This window comes from Adiantum capillus-veneris, chromosome 12 (assembly GCF_014529385.1).
Source record: "Adiantum capillus-veneris isolate H3 chromosome 12, ASM1452938v2, whole genome shotgun sequence".
Lineage (NCBI taxonomy): Eukaryota > Viridiplantae > Streptophyta > Polypodiopsida > Polypodiales > Pteridaceae > Adiantum > Adiantum capillus-veneris.
The window spans coordinates 37,702,590-37,724,787 of NC_140942.1; the positions used below are offsets into that span (position 1 = coordinate 37,702,590).

The 22,198-nt window shown below is 42.9% G+C and overlaps 1 protein-coding gene across 2 annotated transcripts; it reads right to left on the reverse strand.

Moving 5' to 3' along the window:
* Positions 1-10,107: 10,107 nt before the first annotated feature.
* Positions 10,108-21,997, reverse strand: LOC147445593 (uncharacterized). Of its 2 annotated transcripts, XM_086525055.1 has the most exons (7): positions 21,277-21,997; positions 19,556-19,582; positions 18,367-18,511; positions 18,175-18,276; positions 11,202-11,380; positions 10,345-11,121; positions 10,108-10,271 (listed from the first exon to the last, which is right to left on the reverse strand). In XM_086525055.1, exons 1-4 carry the CDS (start codon positions 21,409-21,411, stop codon positions 18,263-18,265), a joined length of 321 nt encoding a protein of 106 aa, XP_086381181.1. In that variant the 5' UTR covers positions 21,412-21,997; the 3' UTR covers positions 10,108-10,271; positions 10,345-11,121; positions 11,202-11,380; positions 18,175-18,262. The 2 variants fall into 2 exon arrangements, with proteins under 2 accessions (XP_086381181.1, XP_086381180.1); XM_086525054.1 differs by lacking the exons at positions 18,175-18,276; positions 18,367-18,511; positions 19,556-19,582; positions 21,277-21,997 and having other exon boundaries at positions 11,202-13,629.
* Between the last annotated feature and the right edge of the window lie 201 nt (positions 21,998-22,198).

Below are 22,198 nucleotides of genomic sequence, written 5' to 3' on the forward strand. Positions count from 1 at the left end.
TTCTGTCTTGTGGCATTCGGAACAGGTGGATAAGAACAGAGCATATTATGTTTTTTTTACCATAAGCGCGAGTTAATAAATTACAAGAGCAAAAAATAATTTACAAGAGGGGTAGCTACACACGACTGCTGCATGACAGTGATAGATTTATAGTTCACATAAGGAGTAATTATTCCAACCATGAATGCGATACGGTCACCACATAAGGAGTAATTATTCCAACCATACATGCGTTTTTACCCTAACGCAATGGCTTCGGTGCGCACATAGGAAGGGGAGAGGCAGGGAGAAAGAACCTGTCTCTGCAATATCCAATGGCGCCGAGTTGGATGGTGATGTCGCAGGCCACCGACAGCAAGAACTAGTAGGGGGGCGATGGCGATGCGACGCAGCAGCAAAGGACTCGACCCAGTGGAGGTCACTCAACGCAGGATCACGAGAGCTGGGCAAGGGGAAGAGCACAAAAAATGCAAAGGCGATGGCGAATGCAAGGGCGATCAGTGTCTGACCCTAAACGCAGGATCACGAGAGCTGGCCAAGGGGAAAGGCGTAGAAAAGGCAAAGGCGATGGCAAATGCAAGGGCAATCGGCGTTTGACTCTAAACGCTGTCGAGAAATTTGCGGTCTTGCCAGGAAAGCACCGGGCTTATGGCTGTGAGAGTTTGTGAGAGAACTCAACAAAAACTATATGAAGGAGTTAAACCATGGATGCCATGAAGACTAGGGTTTGGAAAGAAGTGCAATCAAAGAAGACTCACTCTTTCTCTCTTGCACTCACACACACACAAAGAAAGAACGCAAAAGAGAATGTCAAAACAATACGAAGATGAAAACATCAAGGCTATGGTCATATCGTATCATGGGTAATATGAAAGGGTTAATGGATGAGTTAATGGCATTCAATCTTAGCTGACCAAATAGGCTACGAATTGTTCTTTGGAATTGTAGTTTTGTGCTTACCATAATATATATATTTTGCCTAGTGATTGGGATTAATTGTGTGTACAAATCCTCTTGGTTCATAGCAAGATAACTACGCTTACATCAAAAGAAAAATTATAGTCTATGAGAGGTAGTATGATGGGATCCGGTGATAGAAGTATTTCATTGAGCCTTTCAGGGCCGAAGAGAAACACTATACGTTGTTGAAAGTGTATTTTACGGCTAATCCATACGTTAATTCTAATAGATCGTACAGAGTGAAAGCGATAGAAATGATCATCATGTGGGTTATTCATCTAGGATAGTATGTGAGAAATGTAGATACGAGAGAAGTGAAGAGATGAGAAGTTTCCCTCCCAAGCCCTATTCTTGCCCGTAGGCAATAAGGATACTGCGGGGAGAGATGTACCTGTAGCAAAGAGAACCTAGAGAGGATGAATTACTAAGAATGAGAGAGATAGGTTTGGTTAAGGAGATGAGATTAGATACATATATATATGTTGGATTAGAGATAAAAATGAAAACAACAAGAAATCAAGAAAACATCAATGTAGAACACATCTTACTTGAAACCCTTCGGCACCATTATTGATGGGAGAGAGAAGAAGAGGGGAGAATTCAACGTTGATTGATACGCCAAGTACAACACCTTCTTTGATTAGAGTTGATCCTCCAAGGATGGCGTACAAGAATGGCTAGTTTTCCTCTAGGAGAAAGTGTAGGCTTGGGCTTATGTTAATGGGGCTAAGTACAATTAGGCATTACTACTCACTCCCTCAAGAATTCCTCTCATCAATGGCTTGAATGCTTGAGTTCCTTCCAAGGAAGAAGAAGTCCCCTTTTATAGGTGAAGGGAACCCACAAGGGTTTACACAAGAAGAGAGAAGCCAGTGTGAACAGGAATTGGAAAAGTTGGAAATGAGCTGTCCCTGCATGATGTGGGCAGACTAGGCAAAATATATATATTATGGTAAGCACAAAACTACAATTCCAAAGAACAATTCGTAGCCTATTTGGTCAGCTAAGATTGAATGCCATTAACTCATCCATTAACCCTTTCATATTACCCATGATACGATATGACCATAGCCTTGATGTTTTCATCTTCGTATTGTTTTGACATTCTCTTTTGCGTTCTTTCTTTGTGTGTGTGTGAGTGCAAGAGAGAAAGAGTGAGTCTTCTTTGATTGCACTTCTTTCCAAACCCTAGTCTTCATGGCATCCATGGTTTAACTCCTTCATATAGTTTTTGTTGAGTTCTCTCACAAACTCTCACAGCCATAAGCCCGGTGCTTTCCTGGCAAGACCGCAAATTTCTCGACATATTTTTGGTGAACCCGACGCGAAACTGCTAGGGTGAGAGTTTGTGGGTAACCATGGGTGATCATGTTGAGCAACAGGGTATGCATTTTGACCCAGCAACAATGCAAATGTTTCGAGCATTTGCAATGTTCATGCAACAACAACATGCTACTGAAAGAAGGGAGATTTCAGCAACAAAGGCCATACAAGCGGTCGTCAACAGAATGGATCAGTTCAATGGCAAAGATGTAACCAAGTACTTACGCGAGTATGTGAAGGAGATGGAGCTGCATCGCGTGTCAGAAGGTGAGATGATTCAAAGCTTTGAGCTAGTTGTTGCTCCAGAAATTAGGGAGCATGTTAGAGCAATTAAAAATGGGCATGGGAGAAATTGGGAAGAACTCAAAGTAGCTTTAAAGGAGGAATATTTCATGGAGGACTCGGAGAGAGTGACCAAAAGGACATTCTTAGAATGGGTAGTCAAGCCAAAGCAAGGACTATCAATAACAGAGCTACTTAGGGAATTTGAGCGGCGCTATGCACAACTCACTAGGACAGAAAGGGCCACACTAGATGCAGAGAAGACAGATCTTTTCTTACAAGCTGCAGGTAAAGAGTTTCAAGAAAATTTGGAGCTTCTTCTTGAAGATAAAGATGCTGAGCAAGGACTAAAGACCGACTGGAATGAGGTTGAAGGTGCTGTCTCACTGCTTGCCAAACGACAAAGAAGAAGGGACAAGATGGTAGTAAACACTACAAGTCCTTCCACCTCAACTTCTGACAAAATGGTAAAGCCTACTTTTATCGCTCCTAAGTTTGATGAGTCCATGCTAGATGAGCTTGTGAAGGGAATGCGTGACTTGAAGGTGAAGTTTGCAAAGCTTGAAGAAAAAGGCCAACCATCAGGGCCACTTCCTAGGCAAAGACAACAACCCAAAGAAGGGTTTGTTAATAGATGTATTTGGGGTGATAGTACAAACCATGTAAGAAGGGATTGTGATGATTTTAGTGATGCTTTGTCAAAAGATGTTGTCTTTTTTAAGGATAGTAAAATCCACTTAAGAGAGACAGGTCTACCCTTGAGAACTAACTTTGGGAAGGGGGGAATGCAAACCTTAGTTGAAGATATGGAAACCAAGCATGCCACCTCTTCAGTTGAGGCAGCTACTTATGGAGTAAAAATTGAACATTTTTGTGATGAAGAGGTGAGTGACCATCATGGTCAAATTTGGCCAAATGTCATGCAATTAGCTAAAAAGGGAAAGCTTACAAAAGAGATTCTACATGAAGCAGGTGATTGCATACGTCTAGAAACGGGATGGAATGATCCAGTGGACTCATTGTCAGTGCATGCCTACATTACAAAATGCCAACAAAATGAGGCAATTGTAGAAGAGAAGCGCAGACGTGAGAATGCTGATGAAGGACCATCAAAAAGAGCTTCTAGAAGTGGGGGAAGAAGCGACTCAATGCCTTCTCAAACACCCTCAACACAAGGAGCATCTCCACCTGAAGTACTCATGGAGGAGTCTACAACAGGAAAGAAGAAAGAGCCAACGAAAGGTAAGACAAAAGGCCCAACTTATAAACTACAATCTGATATTGAGGTTGCTACAGATTTAAAGAAAGTCTTGGAGGAAAGGATCTTGAATAGCTAAGATTGAATGCCATTAACTCATCCATTAACCCTTTCATATTACCCATGATACGATATGACCATAGCCTTGATGTTTTCATCTTCGTATTGTTTTGACATTCTCTTTTGCGTTCTTTCTTTGTGTGTGTGTGAGTGCAAGAGAGAAAGAGTGAGTCTTCTTTGATTGCACTTCTTTGCGTTCGATTCGCGTCGGGTTCACCAAAAATATGTCGAGAAATTTGCGGTCTTGCCAGGAAAGCACCGGGCTTATGGCTGTGAGAGTTTGTGAGAGAACTCAACAAAAACTATATGAAGGAGTTAAACCATGGATGCCATGAAGACTAGGGTTTGGAAAGAAGTGCAATCAAAGAAGACTCACTCTTTCTCTCTTGCACTCACACACACACAAAGAAAGAACGCAAAAGAGAATGTCAAAACAATACGAAGATGAAAACATCAAGGCTATGGTCATATCGTATCATGGGTAATATGAAAGGGTTAATGGATGAGTTAATGGCATTCAATCTTAGCTGACCAAATAGGCTACGAATTGCTGTCCCTGCATGATGTGGGCAGACTGGGGTCCAGTATTTTGATCATATCTCCTCAACCGTAGCTCCAAATAAAAAAGTAAAAATATGGGCAGAAACTTCAGCTCATTAGCTACGATTTTCATTTTAAAATCATTCTCCAATTCGGATTGGAACCTTGTGTAAAAAATTCATCAAAATAGAGTCCATTTCTGGCAGCAAAAGTCTTCATGTGGTCCCCTTAGCCTAGACTTTCATTTGATTCCAAAGGACACCTCATGCCATATGAAATCATGACATTGCTCCTTGACAAAGTTTTGTAATCATGCTTGCAATAATGTATTAAAATAAGTGTATCTTTGAAATCATGCCACCTAGTGTCCCACTAGGATTTGATTCTCTCCTAGTAGCTATTTAAAAAGAAATATAAGAAAAGTATAAAAAATACATAGAATATATATATATTGGAGTTTACCCTAGATATAGGATCTAGCTAGGGTGTGAGATGATAATGAAATAGTAGAAATAAAGAATCAATGCTTTTTTTGCCCCAAGTTAAAGAGGCGGAGCTATTGACACTTTTCCCATAGTATTTTTTTGATGGTAAAGTAAGAATACATTACCCTTGAGATAAATAATAAGATGAGATAGAAAGCTTATTTTTATACTTACATATGCATATGTACATTATAGGAAATATAATTATGTATCTAAAAAAAATACAAGATAGATTTTGTAGCATGCGTTCCCACTATGTACGTGTCACAGCACGACAACGCAGGATCACGAGAGCTAGCCAAGGGGAAGGGCGCAGAAAAGGCAAAGGCACGAGAGCTGGCTAGGCAGAAGGTGCGAGATGGATATGGAGATGGCGACTGCAAGGGCGATTGGCGTCTGTCTGACCCTTAACGGTCACTCAAAAAGGAACGTGGGCTGCGCTCTCAAGGACAACCAATATTAAATGGTCTCAGATTCCCATGCAGTACGATTTACCAACCGCAATCTCGCGCATAAGTGAAGTTGTCATCCTCCCCAAGGTAAGCATTCTAAGTTGAGGCATTACCCCCGCCAAACATCTCAAGTTTCAACTATTCTGCCTCTTTTCGCGTCCTCTACTGCGCATCATTGTAATTAACTCTACCCCCATCGACGCCACGCGGTAAGCAAACTCCATCACCTCTTACTCTCGCGCATCATCCTTCTCTTAATCTTGTTCTGCAGTGCTTCAGCGACGCGGAACTCTAGACACAGTGAAGAGGTATGCTAGTTACTACCCTTCTGCGCACTTGTATTTTGTGTAGTTGGTCAGTACCAAGCGAATAAGGTAAAGTCACTTAGTCCGAAGAGCCCTATTCGCTTGGTACTGACCAAAAGAAAAGTTTAGTGATGTCTTCTAGTACAGAGGTAGATACTAAGAAAATAAGGGGAAGGTAACCCCTGCTTGTTGCGGATTTAGGGTTTTTATTGCCAAATACGCCTTTAGATTTCGGTCCCGTGCGCTATAATTTGCTGTAGTTGGTCAGTACCAAGCGAATACGGTAAGGTCACTTGGTCCGAAGTGCACTATTCGCTTGGTACTTACCAAAAGAAACGTTAAGTGATGTCTGCTAGTACAAAGGTCAATTAAGCAAATAAGGGGAAGGTAACCCCTGCTTGTTGCGGATTTAGGGTTTTCCTTGCCAAATATGCCTTTTGATTTAGGTCCCATGCCCTTTAATTTGCTGTAGCTGGTCAGTACCAAGCGAATACGGTAAGGTCACCTGGTCCGAAGTGCCCTATTCGCTTGGAACTGACCAAAAGAAAAGTTAAGTGATGTCTGCTAGTACAGAGGTCAATATTAAGCAAATAAGGGGAAGGTAACCCCTGCTTGTTGCGGATTTAGGGCTTTCTTTTGCAAAATACGCCTTTTGATTTAATAAGAAAGAAACAAAATTACAACTGAACACCGGGCTTGAGTTAGAAAACACTTCAGACTTTACAAAGAGTGGCCTATTAATTTTCGGGGGGTTTAGGGTTTAGGGTTCACAACTAGCTTATCTCTTCGCAAAGCATGTTTGCAAAGTTAATGGCCTGCTCATATTTACTGGCTAGCTCAAGCACTTCATCCTTCATTTCCTGAAGCCAATTAATGATTGCCTCCATAGAGACATTCTCGGCGAGCAATCGTTGCATGTCTTCAGGCCTTCTTGCTTCCAGAGAGTTTTTAAGGATTGAGACCCTCTGCCTGACGATCAGCATTTGCTGCAGCTTCAGGCTAGCATCCTACACAAAGCATTTAGCAAGTAAGCTCTTCAAACTACGAGCTTGGAAATTGGGAGCAGAAAGCAAAAAATTACCAGCAACTTACCTCGAGAATAGACTTCCGTGTTGACAGTAGCCACTCCCGAGCTGTGTCAGACGAGAACACTAAAGGTAACATCGGGGGAGGGCCTAGAGGGGACCTCATGAGGAGGGCCGGATGCGGTGTTGCTGGTGCTGCAGGAGGATACCTTGGAAAGGCATCGCCACTATCCTAAGCTTCTTTTAGTTGTTCTGCAAAACCCTGAGGGAGGTTCTGAAACAACTGCTTCTTAAATAGACTTTCAAACAAGCCTAAAAAGCAGAGCTTGGGCAGGAGGTTTTATGAAAGGGTGGTACTGCCATGAGGTTTCATGAGAGGTGGACGTGGGAGAGAGAATCAATGTTATCATCCCCCCGATATTAGGGGAGGTGATCGGAGGGAACGACATGACAGTTAGAACCGCATCGATTTAAGATCTCCTTCGCATTGCTTGTAAACCTATTCGCTTGCCTGTACACTTTTTGAGGTCACCACTCAGCGAATAAGGTATTTTTTTGCAGGGGCTGCCAACCTGTTCGCCTAGTAGTGATCCCAGAAAATGTAAGTGATATCTGCTATTACTATTTCTGAAGTCACTACCGAGCGAATAAGGCAAGGCAAACTGTTTCCTATGCACCTATTCGCTCGGTAGTGACCTCAGAACATATAAGTCATGTCTAACATTACTATTTTTTGAGGTCACTACCGAGCGAATAAGGCAAGGCAATTCTTTCCTATCCATCTTTTCGCTTGGTACTGACCTTTCCTTAAATCTGAAGTCCCTTGTGCTGACAAATGAATTGTCTTTTGGTGTTAATTTGTAGAGATGCCTCGTGTTAAGGCCTGCGCTAGGAGGGCAATAGGTGAATCTTTGAATGCTCAAGCAAGAAGACGCTGATATGAGGTGCACAGAGGTGTATTGCAAGAGCTGCGCAGGATAGAACGACACGTTCAACCTACTATTCCACGTCTCCCTTTCCAGCGAGTAGTGCGGAAGATTTGCGAGCAGTGGAGAGTCGGCATGCAATGGGCCAGCAGTGCACGCCTCTGCCTTCAAGAAATTGCTGAGGACTACCTCGTGGAATTCTTCAGCGATGGATATATCCTGGCTGCCCATGCACACCGGGTCACTATCATGCCGCGGGATTTTGATACTCTTCGCAGGCTTCGTTTCCGCTACGATGCGCTGCTTCAGCCAGTACCAATCCGGGATAGTAGAACCATGGATATTCTCAACATCCCCCCTCTCCATCCTCGTGAACGACAAACAGAGCCGTCTAGGGCTGAAACAAACAGCAGAAGGACCCGATCACAGGTCGAGAGAAACGACACAGATGGGCAGGCTGAGATAGCCGCAGAGGTCCAAGAGCAAGCCAAAGTGGACCCCGAGGCAGTCATGGAAGAAACAGAGACAGTTATCGAGGATCCAGCTAAACACCAAAATGAGCAAGTCATGGAGGATCCGCAGCCCACCGTGGATGATGAGGGACAAGAGCAGGTCAGGGTGGAGCCTGAGGCATCCATGGAGCAACCAATATTGAAGGAAAATGATCCGGAGCCTGAGGTAGCCAAGGAGCCAACTCAAGAAAGGGAAGCGCAAGGCTCTGCTTCAGAAGGGTCATCCAACGTATCGGATGAGTCAATTATTTTAGAGCAAATCAACAAGGAGAATGAAGAGAAGTTGAGAATTTTGTTGAGCTCCGCACCTCTGCATGCGCACATACAGCTGCCTGCAAGGTCAGAGGAGGCCTGCATTACCAACCTCGATAGAGTAGACTTCATGTGCATGCGCAATTTCATCGACTCGCTCGCAACAAATGAAGTCGTCAATGTTGCTTTGTGGTAATTCTCATTCTCTTTAATTCTTATGCTCATTAAATGGGTCTCTACCGAGACATGGGTCAATACCAAGCGAGACAGTGGGTAATAAAGTTGAATTTTGGAACTACTCGCTCGATATTGACCCATGTCTCTGTGGCCGGTACCAAGTTTTTCTTTATAATGGTTCACTACCTTAAAGACATGGGTCAATACCAAGCGAATCAGTGGCGTATGGAATTCGATAGCTACCCCCTTCACTCGGTATTGACTCACTTGGTGTTCAAGTCTAATTTTTGCCTTTTTATTCATGTTAGCCACGCTGTCTCGCTTCTGCCCCCTGAGGTTCAAGAGAAAGTATACGTAATAGATCCGCTGATATCGCCTTATCTGCAGAACAACTCATATTCCTTTTTGAGCCTGATGAACTGGTTTAGCAGAGTCAACTTTGATCTAGCGCGCTTTTTGGTCACTGTGTACAATCAATCGTGAGTATTTTCTTGCCTTGTAAAAAACATCTTGCATTGTGAATCTCTCCTCATCTTTGATGGTGTCTTTGTAGTGATCATTGGAGTCTAATGTTATTTGACATGGAAGCTAAGATTGTTTACTACGCAAACTCCGGGCAAAGCAGGGCGTTTCACGGTCGTGTAAAAACATAAGGTCCATTTGGGTACATTTGGAAAGCAGTGTAGTGTCTCTTTGGAATGTGTTGCTGACTCAAGTGGTTATGTATGTAGTGCCGCGAAAAAACTTGTATGTTGTGTAGAGCATCTTTTGTTAGAACATGATCTAGGAAATGTAGTCAACCACGAACGGGTAACCGTGCCCACGCAGACTGATGACTATAGCTGTGGCTGGCGAACCTTTTTAAATGCCGTGTTTCTCATCGTCAAATTATGGATATACCGAACGTAAGTAATCTGCTGTTTTATTGTTTGCTGCAACATATGTATGAAGCAACAGATGTCTGTATCACGCTTCTACAGGAACTTCGATTACATAACTACACCAACAACGATGTGCGACATTTTTCTGTAATGGCCATCCAGCATATTATAATCTCGGTAAACAGACGCACAAGAGAGGAAGCGGCGAGAGCTGACGAGTTCAAAGAGGCTCACATTAACGAAATGACCCAACGCCACAATCAGACTCAAGAAAAAGTTCGAAATATGCAAGAAGCAATAAACCAATATTATGAGGACGCCGCAGAAGTAGAGGAATGGGCTGCACGTCGACGGCAAGAGCAAGAACAGCAGGAAGCTTCACAGGTGCAAGAAGCATGGGAAGCCATGGAAGAGGCCCATGATTTTGAGCGACGCGAAAGGATGCCCGAGACCAGCGTCCCCAGAGGCAGAGGTAGCAGCAACCGGAGCAGAGGGCAAGGGACGAGTGGCACAAACCGGGGGAGAGGACAGGGGACGAGTGGCACAAACCGAGGGAGAGGACAGTAGCTAGGAAAGGGAGCAAATTACTCTTGACAGATACAACACAATATGTAAAGTTTTGAAACATGAAAATGTACATTTTTGAAACATTGTTTGAGCGCCAAAAAATATCTCTGCATTAGTCATTTTGAAGAGTACATCATGGTTTGCATGGCATCAAAGCTCTTTGCGTGCACAAGGTATGTGACCTAGCTTCCGGTGGAAGCAATTAAGTGAAGTGTATTTGTTATGGACTCCTTGCACAATGTTGTTTTCTCCTTGCGCTTTCGAATCTGAAAAGAAGAAAAAGTTAGATTCAGTCATAGTGTATTAAAGACAATCAAAATTTATCGATTTAGTAAGCACCTTTCTATTGTTGAGACTGAATGCATACAATTCCGGCAAAAGTAGAAGTTCTTCACATGTAAGATCTATCCTGAGCTGTGCCAGAGTTGTGCTTGAAATTGTCTCCATCACAGTAAGTAGGCTGTCTCGAAAGTAGATCTCCATCGATAAAGGTTTGTTCTCAAGGCTGTTCTCTGTATCTTGTTCGAGTGGAATAAGCTCCCCACTAAGAAGATGATATCTAATATAGTAAAACGATACTAAGAAATTTTGAGAACTTATAATGAACTTGCAAATTATGGACTTCTTTTGCAAAATACAGATTTTGTTCTATGATTGTTTCCTATCCCAGTTATCATCTAAAAAGTCCAAACGGCTCTCAGACTTGCAAATGAACATTGTTGCGGTAGTTCTTATTTGCTCATCGAAGAAAAAATCTGCAAACACTTCAAGAGGCATAAATAGTGCGAGCCGAACTATTTTTGTGGCAATTGAATACTTGAGGGACTTTTATATATCCTGAAACAACTTATTCCTGAAGCTTTCACTAGTTTGCGAAGTAGGCAGGGACCAATCCTTGTTGTCAAAGGATGGAAGTGACAAAGGAGCTACACGACCCCAACCAATGGAAGTTCTCAGTTCCACATATGACATATCATAAAAGAAAATTCCATTATCTGAGTTCCTTGTGTTGTCTTCCTCGGTACATTTGCTCACCAATAAATGCATGGAAAGCATCAAAAATCCCAACTATACTCTCAACTGGTTGCCAATCTGTCCTATTCGATGGATAAATATCTGAAACATACCAAAGATGATATCCACCTCTTAATATTCGAATATAATCATGCACTAAGCGAGATGCTGAAATAACTTACAGTTGGGTCGATGCCTTGGAAAACTTGGAGGAGATGTTTGCAACCTTAAGTCTGCATGCTGGAAAGCATGTTGTATAAAGACCTCTTTCACCCGCTTGCTTTGTGCACACACTTTAAACTCTTTAACTTGACCCTTGAAAGCCTCCACGAAATCATTGCGTTGCTTCCTATTCCTCCTCCTAGTTTGCAGTAGAACCCAACTTCCAATAGTTATACGAGATGGAATCCATGCTTGATCGTCTGTAGTATAACTATTAAAAATGCTAACAGAGTCAATGGTAGTGCTAGGCCTTCGAGAAGTAGACATGGTTTGCAGTAGAATAAATACAGAGAAAGGTTAGCGCAAATATAAAAAAGGGAAGAAGTTTTGAGAGGGAAGTAGAGCTACTCAAAGTCATATTTGGACGGGAACAAAATACTAAATAGAGTCTTCAATGAAAGTTCTGAAATTCTTCGGTACATAGTTAGTACGACTTACGGCATTTATGTCTTGAAAGCGTGAAATTGTGCAATTTGATGAACCAAAATAAAATTTCCTCCCTTTTTTTAAAAAGAGCTTGACTCCAAAATGTCGATTTTCAACGTAACGTTAGCCTCTTCCTCATTGGTCGAGCGTCACTCTCTCTCTAGAACTGAAAGGCCCAAAAGTGAGTCCAACTTTCTTCTAATGTAAGCTCCTAGGGGATTCACTATTAGTAATGGAGGGATGTCACCTACGTGCATCAAAATTAGAAAAAAAAACCCATGTACGGTATCTTACATGCTAACCTACCCTCCTACACACAGACAAGATACGGACATTCTCGCAATGAGCCATCCCCCCTCATACGGAGTTCGTACGCAATGTAATGACCCACTATTTTTTATGTATACTAATAACATAGCAATTTTAGAAACACGTGCTTTTACAAAAATACATGTTGAACTACAAATGAACAAAAGTGTAGATTTTAGTGTATTTTCATTTGTAATAGATGTTAAGAGAACAAACCATGAAAAGCAACAAATGTAATGAATACTAAATTAAAATCAACCAATTGGTTCAATGTTATTTATCAAAAGACGGACATCATTTCCCCTGTAAACTGATACAAATCTCAATCTCAAAACAAATGATACTAAACACTTACTCAGTAGGCTTCCCACATGGAATTCAAGGCACACATATAAAATGGATTGTTCTCTAAATAACAAATAACAACCATGGAAAACTTCACTTATTAAATCAAAACACATTACAAAAGGTATTAACTTAATTTTTTTCTGTAAATGTATCTCTTTCTTATTAAAATCTCTCTCTCTCTCTCTCTCTCTCTCTCTCTCTCTCTCTCTCTCTCTCTCACACACACACACACACACACACACACACACACACACACACACATACATATCATGTACCAAACTCAAACGTTTCTATTCACTCTAACTTTTGCAAACAATGTATAATAAAGTATTAGAACTATAAAATAAAGGCAAACTTAAAAGTCTCGTGGTGTTTAAGTCAAAATTTGAAGCTTTTGCTAAAGCGTTTCCGATTCACTCTAAGGCAAGCTTGCAATCAAGCTGGGTTATTAAAATTTGTTGAGATGTCGAGCTTTACACCTTGAGCTGGCATCCACTACGGGTCTTGGTCGCTTACGGCATTTACTCACTGGCGTGTTAGGTGACCGACACGGAGGATCTCTGCCAGTGATTCTACAACTGGACTACACTTATAGTGCCAGCCTAGTGCGCTTCTAGCGAGTTCACACTTAGTGACCGCATGTACATATGTGCTACTTTTCAGCTTTAGCACTTCGTCATTTTGTACTCTCTTTTCTGTGAAGAAGAAGAAGAAGCTTTCCATCTCTGTGTGCTTTGTGCTTGTCTTGTGTAGCTCTCTTGCATCCTCATTCTTTACATGGTATCAAAGCCTGGTGCAGGCAAGAGAGGCTAAGAGAGCAAGAGCATCACAATCCCTTCGTTCGCAATTCACGACCAGATGCCGAAGGCGCCTCGCGCAGCGAAAAAAATTTTAGGGGTTTTTCGCACAAGTTTCTGAACAGATCTCCAAAGAGATTTACTGTACAAGTACAGTGATTGTGAAACGCTTGATTGTGGACACTCGTTGAGTGTAGAAAGCGTTACAGGAACCACGATAGCAGGTTTAGCAGATTTGCAGGTTTTTGCAGATTGCAGCTATTTTGTCTTAGTGCTTCAAGATGTCTGACGGTTTCAGTCAGATTGTTACTGAGAAGCTTGAGAAAAATGACTACCCTGCATGGAAGTTCAGAATAACAAATTTCCTAAAAGGAAAAGGTTATTGGGACTATGTAGAAGGAGACAATGAAAAGGAACCAGAGATTCCCGAGGCAAATGCTACAGCAGAACAAAGGAAAGCTTTGAGGGACTGGCAACAAGGCCAGAGCAAAGTGATGTATTGGCTGTCTATGAGCATCACAGATGGCATGATGGGCTATCTACAGGATGCTGAAACCCCCGCCATTGCATGGAGAAACTTAGGCAGAGTGTTCGAGGTGAACACCAAGGCCAGGAAGCTTCAACTAAAGTCGGAGCTAAATCAGGTTAAGAGGAACAACCTCTCAATCAATGATTATGCCTTGAAGATCAAGAGTATCATTGAGGCTCTTGGATCTATTAAAGTCTCAGTGGAAGACGATGACATTGTCCGTGCATGCTTGGATGGTCTAGGAGATGAGTATGTACATTTTAGGTCTTCCATGAATACAAGAGACGACATCCCCGTGTTCCAAGATTTGATTTCTATGCTTATTCTTGAGGAGAAGAACCTTGACACATCTTCTTCTCATGGCAGAAATAATTCTGAACAGGCCTTCTATTCTAACTCCAACAGAGGTAGAGGTAGAGGTCGTGGTCGAGGCCCAAGGGGTTGCAGGGGCCAATTTCTGGAAGGTCAATCAAATCAAAACAATACAGGTGGCAGGGGAAACCAGTCTCAAGGCAGGGGGAGTCAAAGAGGTCGTGGTGCAGGATCAAGCAGGCAGCAACATACTCCAGATAGTAGAGAATGTTGGACTTGTGGTGAAAGAGGTCACATGTCACGTGACTGTCCAAAGGGAAAAGCAAGTAGAAAGAGAGAACAGGGCAACTATGCATCTACTAGCAGAGATGCAGATGACAACAAAAACGAGCGCATGTTTGTTATGCAGCATGTAATGAATACAATGACTGCAGAGAATTCCACCCAAGATGATGTTTGGTATGTGGATTCAGGTGCCTCTAATCACATGACGTCTCGTGGAGAGTGGTTTAGAGATATGCGCAAACCAGATGTGTCAGGCTATGTGCAGACAGGAGATGACACAACTCACCCCATTGCTCATGTAGGGGACATACCTCTAAATACGAAGAGTGGGAAATCAAAGTACTTAGCAGATGTACTTCATGTCCCAAACATTACAAAGAATCTTGTTTCTGTTGGACAAATGGTTGAGCAGGGTTTGCAGGTTCGCTTCAATCCAAATGGCTGTTATGTAGAAGATTTCCAGAATGGCTGTAAGCTGATCACAGAGAGCAAATGTGTGGGCAGAATGTTTACGCTGAATGTAGACATGCCTGAGGTAAAAGCTGCATTATTTGCACAGGGCACAGGTGTTGTGGCTGATGTTGACATTTGGCACAAACGCATTGGCCATGTCAATGAGCAGAGATTGCGCAGCATGCAATCAAAACAGATTGTAAAAGGTTTGCCCAAATTCAAGGTGGATGGTATGCATAAAGTGTGTGCAACATGTCAGTTTGGAAAACAGTCAAAGGGCTCATTTCCACATGAGCGCAATGTATGTAAAAGGCCACTTGAGGTGGTGCACACAGATGTTTGGGGTCCAACCGATACTGCAAGTATACATGGTTGCAGGTATTATGTCTCTTTCATTGATGACCATACAAGGAAAGTATGGGTCTACTTCATGCGTAACAAAAGTGAAGTGTTTGGTCACTTTCAAGACTTCAAAGTCATGATTGAGAAGGAGACAGATATGCAAATCAAGACATTGAGGTCAGATGGAGGGGGAGAGTACTTCTCCAATGATTTTTCAGATTTTCTGTGAATGCATGGTATACACAGGCAGTTTACATGCAGATATACTCCACAGCAGAATGGGGTCGCAGAAAGGAAAAACAGGCACATTGCAGAGGTTGCACGTGCATTGATGAATGAGAAGAACATGCCTCATCATTTCTGGGCTGAAGCTGTAAATACAGCTGTGTACATTATGAACAGGACACCTACAGCTGCGGTGCATGATGTAACACCTGAGGAAAAGTTTACAGGTACAAAGCCTGATTTGGCACACTTGAAAGTGTTTGGCTGCATAGCTTACGTGCATGTACCAGATGAGTTGCGTAGGAAATTGGATCCTAAAGCAGAGAAATGTATTCTTGTGGGATATTCCCTTGAACAAAAGGGGTACAGGTGCTACAATCCTACTACACGAGAATTACGAGTGAGCAGAGATGTAGTCTTTGATGAGATGAGCAGCTGGTACAATAATGCACATGGCACTATTGGGGCTGATGTAAAAGATGATGTGGTTGTACAAAATGTGAGGCCACAGTCACAGGTTTTGAGTGGACCACAAGAGTCCTCTTCTCGTGGCTCTGTTGAGAAACCATGGAATGGTAGACTACGTACGCAGGTTACTCCACCATCAGGTACAGGGAATGTATCACGAAAAGGAAAGGAAAAGGTTGATGAACCTCCCTTTATGGTTGATGCATCATCAGGTTTTTCACATGTAGACATGGATTCAGATGGTTCTGAACAAAGTCTTGATGAGGAATTTGGAATTCCGGCTGTCAGGACACCTGGTGTAAGGAAAGTACAAGAAGATGCTAGAGGACAAAGGAGTGACCCAGGACCGCGCAGATCTAATAGAGTCAAAAATCCAGTTCAAAAATTGACTTATGATGGGTATCTAGTGCATCACCGAGCCTACATGGCTAAGGTGATACAGGATGTGGAGCCCACATATTTTGAGGATGCAGTTGGAAATGTGCATTGGGATGATGCAATGAATGAAGAGATGGCTGCATTGGAAGCAAATGACACATGGGAGTTGGTGCCATTGCCAAGTGGCAAGAAAGCTATTGGCTGTAAATGGGTGTATAAAACCAAGCATAAGGCTGATGGTAACATTGAGCGTCACAAGGCAAGGCTGGTCGCAAAGGGTTATGCACAGACGTATGGCATAGACTATGAGGAGACCTTTGCTCCAGTGGCAAAGATGACGACAGTGAGAGCTGTCATAGCAGTGGCTGCATCTAGAGGATGGATTATGCATCAAATGGATGTAAAGAATGCCTTCTTGAATGGTGAGTTGCAAGAGGAAGTGTATATGGATCAGCCACCTGGTTACGTCGATCCAGGTTACCCAGATTATGTATGCAGACTTCTCAAAGCTTTGTATGGTTTGAAGCAGGGCTCTAGAGCATGGTATGACAGGATTGCCAAGTATCTTGTCAGTATTGGTTTTAGGAGAGCTCATGCTGATCATTCACTCTATGTACGTGAGAGTGATGTGGGGATTGTGGTCATTACCATATATGTAGATGACCTTATTATTGTTGGTGACAATGCTATGGAGATTGAGCATGTGAAGGGTCTTCTCAAACAGGAGTTTGAAATGAAAGATTTAGGCGAGTTGCGCTACTTTCTTGGCATTGAGGTGATCAGGACTCCAAAGGGTGTATGGCTATCACAGAGACAGTATGCTTTGGACATGTTGTCAAAGTATGGTATGGCTGATTGTAAGCCAATTTCTATTCCCTTGGATGTGAATGCAAAGCTGAGTGCAGAGAAGGGTGATGTTGTTGAGGATGTCAACATGTACAGGAAGATTGTGGGTAGTCTAATCTACTTGACTATCACGAGGCCAGACTTGAGCTACACAGTAGGCTTGGAGAGTCAGTTCATGCAACTTCCGAGGAAGCCACATTTGGATGGAGTACGACGCACACTTAGGTATGTGCAAGGTACTCTTGACTACGCATTGTTCTATGCAGCAGATGCACCATTAGCATTGTATGGGTATACAGATGCAGATTGGGCAGGTAGTATTGTTGATAGGAGATCTACGAGTGGCTTCATGTTCTCTTTTGGGAGTGCTGCTGTTACTTGGAGCAGCAAAAAGCAGCCTACGGTTGCTTTATCGAGCACAGAGGCCGAGTACAGAGGTGCAGCAGTTGCGGCGTGCGAGGTAGCTTGGCTACGCACATTACTTGAGGACTTGGGAGTGCAGGTGGACCAGCAGATTTTCATCCATTGTGACAACCTCAGCAGCATGCAGTTGACTAGGAACCCAGTGTTCCATGCCAGGACCAAACACATAGAGGTCCATTACCACTACGTTCGAGAGCGAGTGTTGGCGGGCGACATCGACTTGGTTTACGTCAGCACAGAGGAGCAGATAGCGGATATCTTTACCAAGGCCCTCGGAGCTGAGAAGCTTCGACGTTTCCGGACTATGCTTGGACTCTGCGACATGCAGAGCTCGAGGGGGAGTGTTGAGATGTCGAGCTCTACACCTTGAGCTGGCATCCACTACGGGTCTTGGCCGCTTACGGCATTTACTCACTGGCGCGTTAGGTGACCGACACGGAGGATCTCTGCCAGTGATTCTACAACTGGACTACACTTATAGTGCCAGCTTAGTACGCTTCTAGCGAGTTCACACTTAGTGACCGCATGTACATATGTGCTACTTTTCAGCTTTAGCACTTAGTCATTTTGTACTCTCTTTTCTGTGAAGAAGAAGAAGAAGCTTTCCATCTCTGTGTGCTTTGTGCTTGTCTTGTGTAGCTCTCTTGCATCCTCATTCTTTACAAAATTCAAAGGACCAAAGTCAAAACTCTTGAAGAGAAAATTGAATAAACAATCTAAGTAACTTTTGTTTAACAAAAGAACCAGTTTAAAAACCAATAACAACGACTTCATATGAAAAGAACCACTAACCAATGAATCACAAAACCAATGATTGGATAGAAGATTGTCCCAAGCTCTTTGAGGCTCATCATTTTCCTTCTCGTCGTCAAAGCTATCATCAAAGGAAGGGGACTGTCAAATACAAGTAGCACTAATGTCACCAATAGAAACAAGTAACCAAGCCTCTTTCTTTGTGATAGCAACATTTTTTACAGAACTTACAAATGCAAACATTTACAATGCCAGGCTCGCGCGTATCTATGACATACACCAAGCTGCAGATCCCATACTTCTTTAACTTTCCCTTTGCCTTATTTGCAACATTTTTACATGGGACAGACAAGCCCCTTCCCTTTCTTGATAGACTCTGTAAAAATAGCTTTGTCACTAGTATCCTTGTCTTTTAAAATCATCTTTGCCACACAATCTGGATGATAAAAGTGACCACACATGGCTGCATCACACAACTAGTACTGCTTACTTATGACCTAATATACAAGGGGAGAGAAGAAGAAGAAGAGAAATTTTAAATAGGTAACTTTATGGAGTTAAGAGATAGCAAGACCCACTCTTCGACATATCAAAGAGGCTAGGAGCAACAAGACCCTGTTCATTAAATTTACTCCTCACTTGTGATTTGAGTTCAATACACAAGTAAACCTTAACACTCTTGGACATATCAAAGAGGCTAAGAGAGACAAGACCCTCTTCATTAAATACTCCTCAATTGTGCTTTGAGTTCAATACACAAGTCAACCTTAACACTGACAATTAATGTCTACCAAGTTAAGACGTGATATGCTTCCTTCTTAGCCCACTCTCTAATCCTGAATTTAGCGGGCTTACCAAGTGCACAGTAGATCCACAAACATTGAGAGAAACAAACTGAGCTTGCCAAAAAAGGCATGGCCAATACAAATAACCAAACTAAGCAACTGATACGAGCACATATAACATGGTGAAACTCATTGGCAAGTTTAGTTGGCATACCATCCTGCACTGATGTTAAAAAGACATGTGCTAAGAGAGAAAACATGCTATAGTTGGACAAATGCACGGATGACTCTTTGCCATATCCTACACCAAGTTCAAAAAGAGAGAGAGAGAGAGAGAGAGAGAGAGAAGAGCTCTAGCTTCAGGACTCTTTCCAAATAAATAACTTGATTAACCCTGTGGGCAAGACTCTATAACCAAACCAAACGTAAGATAAAACATATTCACATACAAGATTTCACATAGATAAGGAATAATTAATGTTCAGCCTCATACGTAGTCAGCCGAGGATCATGGTGTTGAAAATAGTGGAGAAGGGGAAGATCTAACAGGCAGGGCTACTCAAACGACAAAGGACTATCAGGACTTGTGCAGATCAACCAAGGCAAAAGAAAACACAAAAAATAATCATTCATACCTGGCTTACTAAGCAAGTGCTAAGTTTCTGAGATTTAAAAGATGCTCCTCACCATACATAAGCTACACATCATCAAAGGGCCAGCATAAGCTTTGCAGAACTACCAAATGAAAGAAACACAATCATTAAGAACTGCATATTTGCCTTCACTAAACAAACACTTACTTTTTAAAAGCAAAAGACGCTCACAGGGCGCAAAGCTGCACACTCAGAATGGCAACAACAATGCCCTGCAAGTACAGTAGGAGATGAAGTCTCGGGGATAAACAGTAAAATCGCAGATATAGAAAAGTCATTCTTTCAATGTAGATACTAGAGGGCTAGAGACTGAGGGAGTCGGAGTCGGAGTCGGAGTCCAGGTGTCTTGGGCGCAAAGCTGCACTCATCAGAATGGTGATGGCAATGCGTTGCAAGTACAGCACTGTAGCAATGAAGATGGGACCAGAAAGTTGTAGCAATTGCGCAACTCAAGCGAGGTCAAGTGTGTGGTATGAATAGCCCTTAAGTTTAGGGCTCTTTGTTTTAATCTGCCCTGAGTGCCCGCGGGCAGTATATTTACTGCTTAAAGGCATAGGGTAAAGAGGCCAATATAAGGCACCCTCAATCTCTAGGAGTGATAAGATTTGAAGGGCTACCCCAAATGTCTAATGACAAGCATACACATCTTATAATTCAAAATCGCCATGATCAAGACAACAAAATTGTTAAAAAAGAACAATCTAATATGCTTGTCATATTTAGGTCCTTGGATTCCCCAAGACAAGCTTTTTTTTATTAAAAAAAACTAATTTCTGAGCATTGAGCAAGACTCACTCACGATGATTTAAGGGCCAAGGCTTGCGTGAACTGTTCTCTGTCAAGACTCAAGCGCGAAGCAGCACGTGTAGTCCGCTCCAGAGTCCAAGCACCAGAAATCGCGAGGCGCGAGACGTGAACTCATGATCATAAAGCAACATCACAATTTTAAAAGCTATAATATACAGATATAGGTCCACGCTTCTTTTATTAACTAAATTTCTCAAAGCAAGTAAGGTTTTGTGAAGTTTAGAAATGCATTGAATTTTATAAAAGAAATTAAAAATGCTAACAAGAATTCAACATTAACTTTTTCACATCTAATGGAAAAGACGAGGTTGAGGGAGGCTTAATCATACCTTTGAAATCTGTAGAAATCGTGAGAAACTTGGGCCAACCTCCCTCAGCACTAAAGGGCACGGGAGATTTATTGAAGCTCAAGCGATGGGATCCATGGCAACAAAGTTCGGACACGAAGTTCAAGACGCGCACAACCGTAGGATGCCGGGGTAAATTAGGACACCAAAAGGTAAACTTGGACAAGCAAGGGGGACTGTCCACGTTTATTTATCATTTACCGGTTTGCCCATATGTCAACTTCCCCGTCGCGAGCGTAACGATTAGCGCATTGGGCTCTCACGGTGGTGGCGAGGGTTCGAGTCTCCATGCCCGCCATGGGCGTCCATTTTTTTCCACCCTCAATCCCCCTCGAGATTCCCCCTTTCGGCCTGCGCCGCCGCTCCCATCTCTTTCTACCCGTGCCCTTTAGTGTTGTGGGCCAGCCTCCCCGCTTCCCTGCCCACATCTGCTCTGCAGAGAAAGGAAGAAGAAAAACGCATCGAAACCCCACTGTAGCATAGCATCCTCGTGAAATGGAGAGTTTCCCCCAGGCCGGTGCTAAAAAACATATGCTTCCCTAGCATCACCTGGGTCCTTTTCTGTAGAAACCCCTCAATGTAAGCTTTTGCTCCTGTATCGTTTCCCCATAAGTCCAAACCTTGATATGGGTAGAGAAATGATTCTCGTTTTGCTGGAGATGGGCAGCGACGATAGTTTGCCATGTGTAGACACTCGGCTCTCCGACTTTGGAAAAGACGACGCAGGCTTCAAGCAAGCTTCCACAGGAGGAAAATACTATAATGACGGGATCCCCTAGATGGGCAAGGGCATGGGCAAGGGCCTCGAAACCATGGCTGATGCTAAGAGAGTGGAGTCGCATGTTCAATGATGAGCAGCTCAATGCTAGCTTCTGATATAAGGCCCATAATCACGATTGCAAAGAAACCAAAGGGGGCTGAGCACCTTCCTGGTTGCAGGAGGCGCCGTGATTCCTGCACCTATGATGCGTGTAGCCAGATTGAACACTGCCCCACCAAAGCCTGCTCCACTTTGCAAGGTATGCGCGGATGGTGGGAGAAGGGGTAGATTGTCTATGAGAATTGGAGGGCAACTCAGAGCACGCGTCAGGGCAACAGTCCGAGGGAGAGAGAGAACCTTTGCTCTCAAGTGATATGGCTCTGTCTTTTACCTCTGCAGCAGGAAAGTGGACACCGAAGACTCAGACCACAGTAGGTTGACAATGCAGCAAGTGCACTCGACGCTGGACATGTCTAGTCATCGCAGCGGCAGCAAGTGGACTCAGTGTGAGCATTGAGACTTCAGAAACGAAAAGCCTAAAAGAGTCGATTTTGAGGGATGTGTCTTTTCACACGGCTATGGAGTCTGGACAAACCTCAAGCTTCAAACTTGACTAAAATTTCAAAAAATCCCAAAATACCTTTGTATATGTTTTGGTTGGATTGTTCAAGATTTTATTATCTTTATTCCTTTCTTACAATTGAGATCCGT